Source organism: Octopus bimaculoides, chromosome 8 (genome assembly GCF_046866305.1).
Source record: "Octopus bimaculoides isolate indiv1 chromosome 8, ASM4686630v1, whole genome shotgun sequence".
NCBI lineage: Eukaryota > Metazoa > Mollusca > Cephalopoda > Octopoda > Octopodidae > Octopus > Octopus bimaculoides.
The window spans coordinates 78,745,936-78,764,024 of NC_142935.1; the positions used below are offsets into that span (position 1 = coordinate 78,745,936).

Consider the following 18,089-nt stretch of genomic DNA (forward strand, 5'->3'; position numbering starts at 1 on the left):
TAAAATGAAACATCAAATTATGCAAATATTTTCATCAAAGAGGTTGTTAAGTTGTGGTGTGTGCGTACGAGTAGATGTAATCGCCTTACCTCGGTTTTCCTTTCCTCGACTTCGAGTTCGTCTTGCGGTATCCGATCCTTGAAGCTTGCCCCGACCCAAGGTACACCAGGTATAGCAGCTGCTTCTCCCAAACCTTCCCACACCTAGACCGTCGCTTAACACGTCTTGTCCTGACCGCAGCCCCGTTCGAAAAAGGGCACGAACGCCGATCGAGGCTCCCTCTGCCCTGTTTCCCCTTCCAGTCGACTCGCCCTTCCGGTCAGCCTCCCCAGACACTGACGTCATACCACAGAAGTCAAAAGTTGACCCTACACCATAGCAGTTTGTTATACATGGCCGTTATGAAATGTACCATATATTTTTAATATTGAAACAAATGCCAGTTTGTATAATACTTTCTATCTCTCAAGTTTAAACAAGATCCATTTCAAGTATTGCGGTAGTTAGGTATATACACAGAATTAAAACAATGGATGTACGAGTTTGCTTTAAAATTGAGCTAAAAATCTCAGCTGAGCATCCTTTAGATCATTAAAATTTGAATTAATACATTTCCTGTAAGTATTCATCCTAATTCTTACTTGATTGTATCTTATTTTCATGGCAGTTATATCTGTTCTTAGTTTCGTTAACTTTGTAATGCATTGGACTTCGTCCCATCCACATATGCCACATAATTGTCAAAGAGGAAAACATTATTTGTGAACCATGAGTCATTTCAAGTCTCTGATTAATAATCATCATCAATTTCAGTATTACTGTCCGATCCACTCTGTCAAGGAAATCACTTTCACTAAGTTCACTGTCACTATCAGGATCAGAATCTGATGCGCAAGTTTCATCTTCAAGTTCTTCTTCCAGAATATCTACTAACTGATGGGGCATCACCTCACCCCTCTGTCCACTTTGGCCTTATGATTCCAGCTTCCATTGTCCATCCATGTCCTTCATATCCTGGTCTGGAAGTTGCTTCACCAAACATGTTGCTTGCAGATATATCTACATGGAGGCAGTGAAGCAAGATCAAATTGCTTAGATTTTGTGAAATAATCCTTCCTACTGCACTTTGCTTGCAAGATTATGAACTACAATGTATTCACCTTTTTTTGTCCTTTTGTTACCATGCAGCACACATGTGAACCTCTCCAGTTCATTCATCACTTCCTCGTTGACTTCCCAAGACTCCCCTAACTTGGAGAATGCTTTCTGGAATGATTCATCTATTTCAACGACTTTCAGTCCCTTCACTTTCCCCTTCCCTTTGAAGGCACTGGTACTATTGCACCTGGTGAAGGCATGATGACTCAGCAATGCAGAACAGAGAACAAGCATGGAAGACATAGCCAGCTTGGTCACATCGATACAGTGTTGTGTGTTGCTCTTTCCAGTTTCAAACAGAATTTGAAGTCCTTCCAGGAATCTAGCATGTTGAAGTAAGATGAAAAATATGTCTGAATCAGGACTCCTCATGCAAACGGATTTGCATCTCTGTTCTTTGGCATACATGCAATACAGGATCACATGAGTGTCAGTTTCTTCCTGTGAAGATTTGAGAGAGTGTACTGCTTGACAGAATGTGTAATGTCCATCTGATGTCAACTGGCAAGCTTTTCCTTCACATATTAGTATCATCTCATGTCCAGTGAGAATGTTGGCAGACACCTCACTCCTCCAAGTTGAGAGCAAAAGCTGAATGAACTGTGTCTTGTTCTCATCGTTTGCAAGAAAGACTTTCCAGTCTTTCAGATGCTTTGTTTTCTCACCACTCAGGATGAGTTTGTCTCCAGCACTTTGTCTGTTTGTACCCCTTTTACATAATCTTCCTTGTACATGTCAGTGCTAAATATGACAGGTGAAGAGTAGATCCCAACATCTTATGAGATATTTCCCCGAATGTTTGTGGAATCTCATGCAAGCAATGGAACACTGCATTTCCATCCTCTATGATGAAGCTCTGTCTTGGATCAAGTAACTGTGCATCATCACATTCTTTCACATGTTTGAAGCCTTTCAATTTGTCTGTTTTTGCTAAAAATCCATGTCAATCCAATGCTGGCATCAATGGGTATGTTATCAGTTTGTCAAGGTCAAGTTTCCGATCAATCTGTGCTTAAGACTCCACAAGTAAGTGAAACGCTATGTTTACCTGCTGCTTTTACTCGACAACTTTGTTTTGAGAAGATGAGAGTTTCACAGACTTGTGCATGTATGCCATGGTTTTCAAATTTGGGTGTTTAATAGAATCAAAAAAGCCATCCTTCTTCACTAGTCTGTTTTCTATGAAGTCTTCCTTTGCTAGCCTACAAACAGTTTCAGCAGTGAGGACATCCTTTGCAACTTCTTCTGAAACCAGAGCGCCAGATAATAGATTGTACAACTTCTCATCATCTGGGATGTTGAAAGGGTTGTTGAAGCACTTGATAGCTGCAATGGTCCGTGAGACAAGTTTCTTGCTAGTTGCAATTTCACAAGGGTGAACATCCCAATATTGCAGTCTTTGTCTTCTTCATCAGACATTCCCACTAGATAAAAATGTAGCCTGAAGAAATTTGGCTCATTCTTTACCTAACTTTGTTCATCATTGATAAGCACTGTAGTTTGTCTGCAGACCACTAATGTCTGCTCCAGCCGAGCCACTTCCACCTTTTGATTTTGCTTGCTTCATAAAAGTTTTTTTGATTGTCTTGTCGACAGCACACCTATTTTCTGGAATAAAGTATCTCGCCACACTGATTGCACTTCTCTTTAGCAAATCCTCCACACTGGAATGAGAATGTTCAATGTTAGCAATAAACATCTAAAAGAATGCAAGGTACCAGGCATAGTTGTGTCCTCCAAAGCTGAAGAAAGGGTCAAGCATAAGGTAGAGGCACTGTGCGTATACTGTACAGCTTGTAGAAAGCACATTGTCAACTAAACATGGTTGATGTATGACATCCAAAGCACAGCAGTCTTTCCATGTTGGCTGAGTGAATGTTCTCACGGAAATGGAGGTATTCTTCAATGTATGAACAAATTTTCTGATCATTCAATGCTGCATTTTCAGTCTCCTTACTGGGAGATGTTTGATAGTTTTCCAAATGGAAAACAAGCCAGCATCAATCTCTCAAGGGCTTCCATCAGAACTTTGTGGCAATTAAGTAAGCGTGCATAGTTCTTGGCTGAAATGACACCCATCAAAGACCCAGATGTTGTAAGACTGACTTCAAGTAAGATATCAGCAAATCCTGTTCCATGGGGGTACCTTCTATCCCAGTTTTTTTTTTGTGTGCTGGCAACATAAATTTTCTGACTTGTTAGACCCAGAGCTATATGAAAATCCCCATTAAAGTAAATCACAAGTGGCCTAATAACATTGCTGAAAAATCAACAAGGAGCAACACACACTACACTAGCTGTTAACATGTTATCAGAACTTTCTCTTCAAAGAAATAAATTCTACTTATTTTACATAATAATTAATAAATGTCATAATATTATGACTTTTTAATTATTGATATATTACTTAATATGTTATTTGTCTTTATAAGATGATTGTACTAAATGATAAAAAGAAAATGAATGTAGTGCCACCCAAGAGCTAAACATGATAGGAGGTATCTGCTTTTATACATAAGTACACTTGAAAACTTATCAAAATGCAATTAACAATTTTATCTTCTTTAGCCATCCCATCTGAATTTGTGGTAGTGTGTTAGTCTTTTCAAGTAGAAATTACATTGTGTTACTTGTACAGTTATAAAAAGTTTATTAAATGCTAAAAATCTTGGACGTTATATAATGGGCTTGCATATGCATTTATAGTCACATATATACACACACAGTTATACTTACACACATGCATACATATACACAGTTGCATTTACACACTTACACACATGTAGTCACATTTATACAAACACACACATGCATGCACACACATACACATGCACACATACATGTACACATATTCACTCTCACACATTTGTACAAATGGTATCAGTATTCTAATTCTGTACTTTTTCTTTTCCAGAAATTATGAATAGCTATAGATATATACGGCAGTACACTGGTGCTGTGAAAGCTGTTATACTGGACTGGTCTGGCACAACAATTGACCGTTATGTAATGGCACCAGCTGTCGCATTTGTTGATGTCTTCCAGAAACATGGGGTCTCTGTATCAATGTCTGAGGCTCGAGTGCCAATGGGTTTACGGAAGGATGCACACATCAAAGCATTAACAGAAAATGTTGATGTCAGACAAAGATGGAAGGAAGTACATGGAAGATTCCCTGATCATTCAGATGTTGAGAAAATGTATCATGATTTTGTGCCCTTACAACTCTCAGTTCTTTCCAAGTATAGCAAGTTACTTCCAGGTAAGTGTGGATCAAGCTCTCATCTTTTACATTAAGTGACACCTTAGATTCTCAACTGTCACCTCCTCCAAGCTGGTATGTTAACTCTTCTCAATTACCAAATGATGGTATTAGACAAGGTGTTAAGTCTCCCTCTCAATGACCAGGGGATTGTGTTAAGTCTGCTTCCCAGAGATCGGGTTGTATGTTAGAACTATCAACATTTACATCATCTCACAGTGCAAGTATCTATTTTTAATGCATCTGTGACTGTAAACTTCTCATCTGAAAAGAAACCCTTTCCCTTTAGGGTTAAGAAGCCAGTGAAGAAGCGACGTCTTGTTGGTTATCCAATTGAGAGGGTATTAACAACAGGTGATGTGAAATGATTGCAACCTTTGACCTTAATCCATATTAGTTTCTGATCATTTGGCCTAATGATTTCAAAGGTAGTTATTATTAAATAATGGTAATATATTTCATCTCAGTTGATTATATTGACTTCAGTATATAGTTGAATCTCTATGGAATGTGATACAAAGTAAACTCAGCAGGATTTGAATTCAGAATATATAAAGAGGCAACTAAATACTATTATATGTTTAGATAGTCAATCTAAGATTTCAATCATTGTGATAATAATGATTTCTATCAGTAGCACCAATTTGTAGGCAGAGTACTAATTAAATCATCCCTAGGACTTGCCTGCTCCAAATTTTGTTGACCACAGAAAACTGAAATGTTATATGGACTGTTAGATATGTAATTCGTCTGACGTTCCATGTGTCATGTGGTTCGTCTGAGTTCATTGTTTCATTGTTGTTGTCTTGTGGGACTGTCGTAGTAAAAGGTCATTGATAGATATATGGCGGACATGACTTTTGTTTATTCATAACGAACATTGGGTGAGTGCGTTCTTTGTATGTAATTGAACAATAAATGTAATAATTAAATTGTATAACTCGTTATGTTATCTCTGCGAGTCACCCGAGGGAAACATAACAGAGTTTATTGGCGTCGCCGATAGGATACATGCTTACTTTACCGTAAAATTATTCATCGTAATAACAATGGCTGAAAAACAGACAGTAGAACTTATTAAATTGTTTAGGGAACAAATGGACAAGCAAATGCAACAACATCAGAGAGATATGGATGCTCTGTTAAAACTGTTTGGTGCTCGACAAGTTGAAGGCGATTCTAGTGGCTATTTTTCAGCTGCTTCAACAACAGTGTCGATTCCACCATTTACTGCATTTGATTCAGCGACAGAACTATGGCCTGATTACTGGTCAAGATTCCGTACGTTTGTGGCTGCTAATGCTGTACCTGAAAAACGCATGGCACAAGTGTTCCTGACCAATCAGACTGCTACTGTTTACAAACAACTTGCTAATCTGGCTACCCAACAAAATCCGCCTAAAGATATCAACAACTTGATAATGGACGAAATCGTTGACTTCATGAAAGAACAGTTCGACCCTAAACTTTTCATTGTGAGAGAGCGTTTCAAGTTTTGGAGTGATATGCAGCGGAAGCCAGGCGAAACTCTCCAGGAGCTGGCAGCACGTATACGCCAGGATGCAGCTACCTGTGATTTTCCAGAGATCACCAACCCACAGGATGAAGCTCTGAGACAGAGATTCATATGTTCGGTTAACAATGAAGTGGTTCTGAAGGCGCTTTTTAAGATAAAAGACTCAGAACTAGATTTTGCCCGTGCTGTCCAGGTTGCCATTGAGACTGAAGACGCAGCAAAGGTTGCAAAAGAAACTGTATACGGTTCCAAAACCAAGCAGGTGTACAAGGTCCAGCAGAACAGGAATAAGAGTCCTCAAAAGAAACATCAGCAGTCTTATTCCACAAACCAGGAGAAATGCTGCCGATGTGGAAAGGCCCACAAAGCAACAGACTGTCCTTTCAGGGAAACCAAATGTCATTTTTGTGATAAAAAGGGTCATTTGCAAGCGGTGTGTAGGAAAAAACAACATCAGCAACGCAATGGCCATTCACAAACTCCTGTGAAAAGAATCACAAAAGCTGAGCTAGTCAAGGCGATCCTAGGTGAAGTTTCCCGAGACACTCATAGTTTAATTGTGCCAGTAACAATCCAGAACAGACTGTTCACAATGGAATTGGACACTGCTACTACAGGCAATTTTGTTTCCTTGTCAGTCTGGAAACAACTTGGAAGACCAAAGCTGCAGGATGTCAAGCATCGCTATGAATCTGCCAGCAAGCACAACCTGCCTGTTCTAGGAACTTTCATGGGCCAAACCAAGGATCCAACAACTGGTAAGCAGGATCTTATACCTTACATAGTCACCAAGATCTCTGATCTTAATTTGCTGGGTCGGAATGCTATCCAGACTCTGGGAATTTCTGTAGACACTGCTCTAGGTTTGAAAATCATAGACAGCCAAGCTAAGAGGGAAGGTGCAGAAGGGATGTATCCAAAGACCTCAAGCGAGCCCTATGTTTCCCTGCAGCAAGATTGTCACAACATGTGTGATGAATTTCCAGATCTTTTCAAGCAAGAATTGGGATGTCTCAAGAACTTTGAACTGGAAGTGAAGTTCAAATCGGACGCAACACCAGTCTTTCACAAGGCACGTCCGGTCCCATTTGCTCTTCGTGATGACCTGGCCAAAGGTTACGAAGAGGGCATCGCCAAGGGAATCTGGAAGCCTGTTCAATTCAATGAATACGGAACGCCAGTGGTACCGATTCGTAAAGCACACGCTTCAAGCAACCTGAAGCCCAAACTACGGATTTGTGGTGACTACTCTGTGGGAATTAATGACCAACTTGCTGATCACCGTCATCCAATGCCACTCCCTGCTGAACTGATGCAGAAACTCGGAGGTGGATTCAGATATACAAAGATAGACCTTGCTGATGCCTATAATCAGATCAAGCTGGCTCCAGAAAGTCAACGCAGACTCGCACTCAGCACTCACCGTGGAGTACTCCTGCAACAACGACTCCCTTTCGGAATCAAGTCAGCATCTGGTTACTTTCAGGAGATCATGGAAAACCTGACCCATGATCTACCTGGAGTGGCCGTCTTCCAGGATGACATGCTCATCAGTGGGAAAGATGCAAACAGTCACTTAAACAACCTAAAGTGTCTGCTCACACGTCTAAGCGACAATGGACTCAGATGTCGTCGTGAAAAGTGCCAGTTTGCACTACCCAGTGTAGAATACCTTGGACACATTTTGTCGGCTGAAGGGATCACTAAGGGATCCAAAGTCGAAGCAGTCTTAAAGATGCCATCTCCAACGAACGAATCAAGCTTGAAATCTTTCCTAGGTTCAGTTCAGTTTTATGGAAAGTTTATCCCAAACCTAGCCAGTATAGCAGAGCCACTCTATTGCCTTACGAAAAAGTCAACTATTTGGAAGTGGGGAGATGAGGAACAGTCAGTTTTTGATCACTTGAAAAATGTACTTTCATCAAGTCAAGTTCTGATACACTTCGATCCAAACAAAACTTTGGGATTGGCTTGTGACGCATCAAACGTTGGTATTGGAGCAGTCCTGTTTCACCGCTATCCTGATGGAAGCGAGCGCCCAATATCCAATATGTCCAAGACTCTTACTTCTGCACAGCGTAACTACAGTCAAATTCAAAAGGAAGCCCTAGCTATCATATTTGGCTTGCAGAAGTTTTACCAATATTTGTACAGTTGTAAATTCGTACTCGTGACTGACCACAAGCCACTGACATCACTATTCAGTCCGAGGAAAGGGACGCCACTTCTCGCTGCTAACAGACTAGCACGATGGGCCCTGTGGCTGAACCAGTTTGACTACACCATTGAATATCGGAAATCAGCAGATCATGGCAATGCTGATGCCCTCAGTCGCTTGCCATTCGGTGATGACAACGACTTTGACAGAAAGGAAAATGGTGAAGACATAGACATGGTGTGTGCCATCAAAGCTCTTAGTATTCAAGTCCAACCTGTGGATGCTAACGTCCTCCGTCAAGAGTCAGGGAAAGATCCAGTGATATCTGCAGTGATGCGCTACGTCCGTGAAGGCTGGCCACCAAAGAACATGGAGATCAATGACGAAGTCAACAAGTTCCGTAAGTTATCAAACTCACTTAGTATCTGTCATGGATGCCTTATACATGGATCTAGAGTTGTGATTCCACATAGCTTGCAGCCAAAGATCCTCAATCTTCTGCATCTTGGACATTTTGGCATGGAACGCATGAAACAACTAGCAAGAACTGCTGTTTATTGGCCTGGTATCGATGCTGCTATAGAGATAGCCAGTCGACGATGTGATTCATGTAACGAACATCAAAGGCAGCCATCTAAGCCTCCAGTTCACCCATGGATGTTACTAGAAAAGCCGTGGAGCCGCTTACATCTGGACCATGCAATAAATTTTATGGGTAGAGATTGGCTGGTGATCACAGATGCTTATTCCAAGTACCCATGCATTCATCCTACTTCCTCCACGTCCTCCAAAGCCACTTTGAATCTGCTTGAGGAAGACTTTGCGCACTTCGGATTTCCTCACACACTGGTCACCGATAATGCACCAACTTTTACGTCTGAGGAGTTCCAGAGCTGGTGCAAAGAACGCGGGATCACACACCTGACAGGGGCACCTTACCACCCAGCTACCAACGGAGCAGCGGAACGTTTGGTGCAAACCTTCAAACAAGCTCTGAGGAAGTCTTCTCTTCCGCCAACACGAGCACTTCAAGAATTCTTGATGCAGTACCGGAGAACACCAACATCCTGTGGATTCTCTCCAAGTGAACTTTTGAATAACCGGCAGATACGAACAAGGATTGATTCTCTGCTGCCATCGCCAACACACATTGCTCAAGGCAAACAGTCTAAGGAAGCACATAAGTCTCAGGTGACTCCAAGCTCGGCTGATGTCGCTAAAGTTACCAGGCAGTACAAGGCCGGAGATCCTGTGTATGCACTATACTATGGACCTCGCCGAGACAAAGATCCCCGATGGGTACCAGCAATCATTAAGAAGTCATTGGGTACTCGCTGCTTTAACGTGAAGGTCATACCTCATGGCCCGATGTGGAGACGACACTGGGAACAGCTGCGACCGCGGTACACAACTGAGGAAGACAATGAACCTGGTGATGCAGAAAACACTGTATTTGAATTTGCAACAGATCACCCGATGGAGATCTCGGAAACTGTGCCACTAACACAAAGACAAACCAGACCCAAGACCATGTTACCCGTTCCAGAGTATGGACCAGACAACCCAAGACGGTCCAAGAGAACCCGTAAAACCCAAGAGAACCCGTAAAACCCAAGAGAGACTTTGCTGTTGATACTTCTTGTGTAGCATCAATTTCAGTGGGGAGGTGTTATATGGACTGTTAGATATGTAATTCGTCTGACGTTCCGTGTGTCATGTGGTTCGTCTGAGTTCATTGTTTCATTGTTGTTGTCTTGTGGGACTGTCGTAGTAAAAGGTCATTGATAGATATATGGCGGACATGACTTTTGTTAATTCATAACGAACATTGGGTGAGTGCGTTCTTTGTATGTAATTGAACAATAAATGTAATAATTAAATTGTATAACTCGTTATATTATCTCTGCGAGTCACCCGAGGGAAACATAACATGAAACATAAAGCAGCTCACTATAGCTTTATTTCAACTCAGAGTGTAGAAGATGGTCACTAAATTTGGTAAGGTATTTTTCTGTAATAATTCTAATCACCACTACTTTCTTTGTGGTCATTGTTCCATTTGTTGCAAACATTTGAACCAGGCCTCTAGAATGAGGATTTCTGTGAACTGTCCATGTATCATTACTCTCTATATGTCTCCATGATACTGAAAAAATATTTCTAAATCTTCTCAGTCATTTGATAGCTTTTGTCAAACTTTTGAACCCATATGTAACTTCTTACATTCATGCAATCCATATATCATATTCTCTCTGAAGCTCAAATTTCACAACTCATATTCACTGTTCAGGATATATTCTCTATTGGAACTTCTCTCTTAAAGGTAGTGTCTGTACATACACAGACTCCACTCTTCCTGTCTCTCACTTTTCTCATTTGGATTTCAACAACAATGGCTTCCAGTTGCACTGGTTCACCAGACTCCCTCCGTTTCCAAATGCATTTTCTCCCTCTTTTGCTCTCCAAACTGCCCAAAACTGCCAGCAGTACTTAGGCTATATCTTATCCCATATTGAGAACATTTATTGTAGCACTCTAAGGTCATCATATTGTATGACTTCAACTCTCACAGCTCCTCATGGCTCTCTCACACCTCATCCCACACTGATGTTGTTGGTGCAAAAGCTGAATCCTTTGCTATTCTCAGCACTTTTTGCACCAACTTGTTTTATCCTCCACTCAGATCTCAGACCATTAAGTAGACATGCCACTTGTCCATGGCAGCAAAGTGTTTCACTCCTGACCCTTCAAACTGCTCAGAGAGTGACTGAAGCCATTCTTCTAGGCAAGTCCCTTCACTTCTTATGCACAACAATCCCCCAGGTGGTTTATTCATTGCTGTGTTGCTGCTGTTCAGGCGAAAAACAAGGTTTACAAAATCTGGAGAATCTTACTCACTACCCAAAACTGTATGGAGTTCACCCAGCTTTGCAGCCCCTGTAAGACCTCTATCCACTTTGCAAAGGATACCTTTGAATTTCATATAACTGTTGAGCTTTCCAACCTCCCAAACTGCAGCCAATCCTTCTGGTCCCTAATCAAAAGGAGCTTCACCAACTTAGTAGAATCCTTGTTTCTTCCTTTTCTAAACAACAATAGCATCTCCGTAGAGAAAGCCACCTGCTTTGTTACTCACTTTGTATTTAACTCCACACTTCACACTGTTAATTTTTGAAAATACTGGAGTATTTTGTCAAATAATTGTTAATATTAAGCTGATGTAAGGTGGCAGGCTGGCAGAATCATTAGTATGCCAGGTAAAATGTGTAGTGGCATTTTGTCCACCTTCACAGTCTCTATTCAAGTTCTGCCAAGGTTGATTTGCCTTTCATCCTTTTAGGGGTCAATAAAATAAGTACCAGCTGAATACTGGGTCGATGTTATCGAAGTTCCCTGAAATTGCCATCCTTGATCCAAAATTTGAAACCAGTATTAAGCTAATGTTTTTGGACACAAGCTAATGTAAACTTTTAATGAAAAGTTTTCATTTAGATCACTGTGAAACAAGAAGTTTGTATCAGAATCAATAGTGATCTCAGGCAGGTTGGTACCAAAAAGTTAAACCAGGTACAATTTGTAAATTTTAAATATTTTATCCAGAAAAATATGCTAAATCTTAGCATGAATTGATGATGTGCCAAGGTTCAATTTTATTTCATTGTATAAGTCCTCACCTTCTTTAGTAATATTCATAACAATTTTACAATGAAATCACTAAGTAATCCATGAAAATATGTAAAAAGACTCCTGCTGGATGGAATAATAGAAGAAAATATGAATAACACAAACCTTTGCAAAACTGAAAAATTAGCTTCTGTATGGTTAAAATAATCTCGTTTTACAGGACTGTAGGGTTATTTGTAAAACATTTAGTGAAAGGAAATTTGATTGTTATTTCTAACAGCTTTTATGGTGATGTGGAAACCCCCTTGTTGGGTCCTATGAAACATGTTTTGCTAGCAAAACTAAACAAGCAGAGTTATGGTCCTTGCACATAATTACTGCATTTTGGGTCTTCACTGTGACTGGTTAGGTAGTGGTGGGAGGTAGCAGTAGGAATGGTGGAAATAACTGTAGTAGTTAGTGGTATGTGGTAGTAGTAAAAGTTAGTGATAGTACTAAGTAATGGTAATAAAGTAGTAGTGGTAAGGTGGCGAGTTGGCAGAAACAGCATGCCAGGCGAAATGCATAGTGGTATTTCGTCTGTCTTTACGTTCTGAGTTCAAATTCCACAGGGTCAATAAATTAAGTACCAGTTGCATACTGGATCGATCTAATTGACTCCCCCCCCCCCCCAAAAAAAACGGGGACCCTGTGCCTAGAGTAGAAAAGAATATAGTAGTTGTGGTGGTTGTGATGCTAGTTAGTGTCTTGTGATATCTTACATTCCAGCACACTGAAGAGAAATAGAAGAGTCCAGAAGTTCTGATTTTCTTTGTTTCATTTCCAAGTGTTTTAAAATGTGAATGTTGATGGCTCTTTTTGTCTCGCTCTTCTATTGTTGAATCACTATCAAATTCCTTAAGAACTGATAGTGCTAGGAAGCTAGTTAGGGTACCCTCTGTAACTTTTCTTTATTTAATACAGTTTCAGGTAATGGTACTACTGACCTTTCCATATGTTTGCACTGGTCAGAATTTTGATTTTAAGAGAGTGTCATAGCTGGACGAATGGTTTCCTTGATGCTTCCATACATAGTCCTGATACTCTTACTGGCAAAGATGTGTTCAATGGAGGAGCTTAACAGCAGCCCAACAGTTGTTGGCACATTTCCTGGTCATTCACTGACAATTAACTTTAGATTTTCTTTGTAAGTTTAAGTCTCTTGAGTTGGATTTTTCCTGGTTTGTGTTGTGCATTCTGTAACACAGAGATTGGCATCATACTAGTTAGTGCCATCTTTCTGTCTTCCCAAATATTTCAATAGCAGACCAAAGTTTGATACAACTTTGCCAATGATAAGAGAGTGATCAGAAGCCCAGTTGGTGCTGTGACTGCTCTATGTTCTTATGACAATCACAAAATCCAGTAGGTGCCAGTGATGTCCTGGATACATTCATGAAACAAACACTATGCTTGTGTTTGTAATGCATGGGTTTTGACTGTTTTCATTCATTTCGTTTTCTCCTTGGTGGCTGATTCATATACAGGCCCGACATCATATACTGTGCCAACTCCCAGCATATGCAGATCTTCTCATCTCAGAAGCTATTCAATGGGTTCAGCAACCTCACTGCAAAAATTGATCTTGATACCTGAGTTATTGTGAGGATAGAGACATTCAATTAGTACCTGTAATAGGTGGTTCTACTATTGATAAGAGAGATATCTTTACTACATACACAACATCATACACTTGTCTATAATACTGGTCCCTATCTTTTTCAGAAGGATAGTTTGTCTTATAATAATCCAACAGGTCTCTTGGATTATGACTGTGTTCATATTTAATCTTCCAAATTCAGTCTCATTTATAATAAACCATCATTCACAAGTCTTATAATTTGGATTGTGGCTAATTTTACATTTAGTCTTCCAAGTTCAGCATCAATAACAACTATTTTGTGTCTGTCATTGATTAGTTTCAGATCACTGGACAATAATAGTTCTAACATTTCAGCTTCCTGAAATAGCTGGAAACTTATTTGAATTTTTGCATGTAATGTTTGGTACTAGTGTCCAGTTGTCAAACTCAAACACTTGAGGGTCCTTATATCCAAAGAAGCTGCCAGACCATTTCAGATTTGACATCATTGGCTGGAACTTGCCCATGGAAATAGCATATGGCAACCTACTTTATAACAATTCAGACAGGACTTGTAGTGTGTGACTGATGTCTTGCATGTGTTTTTATTCTACAATGATGGAGTACCTTCTCCATGGTGAGAAAAGAAAGAGTGATAGGAAGAAAACAAAAAAGAATCTGAGTAGATCTTGATGCAGGGGGAAACCAGAACAGAAGAAAATGCAGGTATTATAACTGGTCTACTTTGGTTGCAGAAGTTGTCAGAAAAATTGCCAAGTATCTATACTTCTTATGGGGATCCAAGCTGATGTTTCTGTCAAGGTTTGGCTTTATGCTATCTCATAAAGGCTATCTCATAGCCTTTATAACAACCAGCTTTGCTGAATCCGACAAAATATCACAACATGGAAGTTGATTCGCCTACTCATTAGCTATTTATTTGTAACAATCTCACACATGAGTGTTGTAGTTATTAATAGCAATAATCATTGGAAAGATCACCTTATGATATAACTGGTATTTGTATTTGTATGTACTTGAAGTATGAAATACAAAATTTATCATGAACAGATTCGAGATGAAAATATTGAAAGGACTAAACTAAATCCTTTAGTTTAATTCTTTCAATATTCAGTAAGACATTTAGAGTGGGCACAACAGACACTCATTATTGTAGGTGATTACAATAATGGTGATTATACTAATGATAGTAATTATAGTGATGTTGATGGTAAGTATGGCAGTGGTAGAAATTCTTGTGATAATATCCAAATAAATAATGGCGACATTGATAAGGATTGTTTTGGTAGTAATTATAATACTGATAAGGGTGTTGTTGGTAGTGTTGATGATGGAAATGTTATGGGAACAGTGATAATTATAATGACGGAGATAATGTTGATAATGTGACTTAATGATAGTTGGAATGATGGAGATTATGTTGATAATGTAGATGATAATGTTTATGATAATATTGGTAATAACCCATATCATTTGGTAATTTCTTTCTTGTACAGGAACTGCAGAGACAATGCAAAAACTTCGGAAAGACTTCAATATTAAGATTGGTAGTACGACTGGTTATGTACGTTCCATGGTAGATATTGTTTTGGCAGATGTAGCAAAACAAGGTTTCAGACCAGATGTTACAGTGGCTGGTGATGAAGTGATCAATGGATGCCGTCCCAAACCATTTATGATTTATCGTAATATGGATCTTTTAGATATCCATCCTATTCAATCTGTGATAAAAGTCGATGATACAGCTTCAGGTATTGCTGAAGCACTGGAGGCTGGTTGTTGGGGTATTGGTGTGAGCAAATACAGTAATTATATGAACATCAACAGTCTTGAACAAGAGGTAGAGCTCACTGAAGAGGCTCTTGAACAGCGTTTGGAACATTCACGAATTATTCTACGTAACAGTGGGGCACACTATGTTATAGATTCTGTTGCGGATTTACCAAAAGTAGTTGATGATATTAATAGAAGACTAAGTCAGGGAGAAAAACCTTGACCTCTTATTGGCTTTACTAACTCAAAATGGTTTTGTTTTATGGTTTTTCATTTTATATCATCACCATACTCTTGTTCTGACAAACAGGATAAAAAAGATGATTTGGGTTTGTTTTTTCAAAAAGAATTTGTTTTCCATTTACTCTTTAATGATGAAAAACAAGAATGAAAGAAATTTAGTTTTGTCTCTTAATCTCAGGAATATGTTTGACTCCAAAGAGTTGGAAGCATTTTTTACAAAAATTGATTTTCGAATAAAATCAAACTTTATCTTTGTTGTTGAGTATCTCACTTATTTAAACAAAACTAGGTGTGTCTTAATTTAGATAAAACAAGTGTTTGCTCACACTTGTCATTATTCTTGATGGTGAGTTTTAACAAATTAACAAAAATAAGTAAAATGAAATGTTTAAAAAAAGATTTAATGCTGTGCATGTATGTGTGTGCCTTTTGCTGATGCATATCAGTAAAGTGTAAAAAAAATAATAGGTGCCTTATAAAGAGTTTCTTAGAGATATTTTTTACTGTATGAACATTCCCTTAGCAGCATTGCTATCATAAATATCAGTGAACCAGTGACTGGTATGTTAGAAACTTATAACTAACATATTTATCATTCAGTAATTGCTATCTAAAACAAATATATAAATAAATTTACTTGATGATATAGGGTTGTCACCACGGCAACAACAATAAAATCTCAATGAGGGCAGTAATGGTAGTTTAGAGATTTACTTTATTTTATTAGCTGTCAGTGATTAAGCTACTCAAATTGGAATCTGTAGTTGCATGAGGGTGAGAAGGTAAAACCCAAGTTTCACATCAGCAACTAATTAATTGAAGGTACATTAAGCTGGTATGTGCAAAGCTTTGTTAAACTGGAATAGATAAACAGCAAACGTAATACAAATTAAAACACAAGCCACATTTGTCACCTATATATATGTCATCACATATGTAATACTCTTGGCTGGTATCAGGGCATACAATGAAACCAATGTGAATAAGGAAACCCTTGCCATTGTCACAGTATCTTTCTAGGAGAGGGACACTGATATAAATTTTGTGGTTTCACATGATTATTAGCCATTTAACTTCGACCTGCCACTAGGTAATAATCATGGACACTCAGTAAGTGGTACTCAAGTTGTACATGCATTTGCAATCCAGTGATATACAGATGTCTCTTTATGGTAACCTCATTTGTCATTTTATCTACTGAAAGTCCTATGGTGATAGAAGAGTGGTGGCCTATGCAGACTTAACCAGTTGGAAGCACACAGTAAATATCAACTTCTGTCTTTCACCTTTGATTCAAACCATGCAGATCTGCAACAGGGTGACAATGAGAAATCATCTGTGAAGATGGAACAATCACCATGAATGTATATATGTTTATATGTATGTATCCATGCATGCACGTGTGTAGTGAATGAGGGAAGCTTGGTCTGTAATATCTGCAGATGTGTATGTTTGTCAAGACCTGAGCTCATTTGTCATCAGCAGAGCCACACACATTTGAGTTCATAATGTTCTTAATGGTCAGTGATGGGCTTCTTTGATCACGAGTGGACAGCCATCATCACATCATCAATGTAACAGCTAGAGTTGGTTTGTTCAAGTGTAGCAAATATTGTTACTACTGCTGTCCAATATTATCATCTGGTTGGACAACTTTCTAATAAGGTGAAAGATCACTTTTATTATTTGATTGCCATACCATCTCTATGTAAATAATTAATCCATAATTAATCTGCATTGGGACAACAATAGTTGACTGATAGGTAATGAGGTGTATTTTGCAGATTCATGGAAAAGAAAAAGAAATATAAGAGGAAATATTTGGAATGGTGACTAAAAGAGTTATTTGGAAGAAACAGTGGAGCAGTTGATTGAAAGTATCGAAGGATCTTATCGGTTTGGCACAATAATACACTTGCCCAAACTGAATTGCTGGAGTTATTTCATTTTTTCCAGAAAAATGTTTTAAAAAAGTTATAGAGGTTTAAAGTTTGATCATTTTCATCCTGTAGCAAGATGAGTAGCAAAGGCTGTTGTTGAGGTAGCAGATAAAATAGGCATGTGGACGACATCAAAATAAAACTGGGAAAGTATCGGATTGTGGTTTAAATAATTTATTTAATCGACACTTGCATTTACGTGTTGTATACACAAGGAAATCCACTACATGACATTACCAACTTGCTTCAAGTTGACAAAGTAAAAAATAAACAGGAGAAATACTGTGTCGATGTGATGAGGTAAAACCAGGCATGTTTTGTGTCTGTGTATGCATTGGTCATTCAGTCGTGTCTATGTTCTGCTACTGTGTTTGGTTGTTCATGCTGAATATGTGGTTCTGTGTTGGCTGCTTGACTGGCGCAAGTTAACTGTTGCCTGTCAACTATTTGTTTGCCTCTTGCAGGCTATCTCTTGTCTCTTGACCGTTTGCCTATTGATGGCTATCTCTGATTATCTGTCATGTGTGTGGCTGTATTTATAATTGTCATCCCAGCTAGAAGGGCAGACATACCACAGGACTAATTTCTACCTATATAGGTCGCCTCCTATCCACTTGAACCTTAAATGAAACAGCTCAGGTCAGAGGTCAAAGAGAAATCCATCTATCACCTTTTGACAGGACAAAGAAATTTCTTTCGCGCCTGTTTGGCCAGTGTCTGGAAACTCATGTCTGGAAACCTCGTGACATACTTAGATTATTAAAAAAATTGAT

At 39.0% G+C, this 18,089-nt stretch overlaps 1 protein-coding gene across 4 annotated transcripts in view; it reads left to right on the top strand.

Annotated features, from left to right (window-relative positions):
- The window catches only part of LOC106875443 (uncharacterized), a 124,531-nt gene extending 108,901 nt beyond the window's left edge, over nt 1–15,630 (top strand). For all 4 annotated transcript variants that reach the window (XM_089356710.1, XM_089356709.1, XM_052970199.2 and 1 more), the window contains exons 2-3: nt 4,073–4,420; nt 14,857–15,630. In XM_089356710.1, coding sequence (XP_089212836.1) covers nt 4,078–4,420; nt 14,857–15,356 — 843 coding nt within the window. In that variant the 5' untranslated portion in view covers nt 4,073–4,077 and the 3' untranslated portion in view covers nt 15,357–15,630. The remainder of the gene's footprint in view (nt 1–4,072; nt 4,421–14,856) is intronic.
- Nucleotides 15,631–18,089: the final 2,459 nt, after the last annotated feature.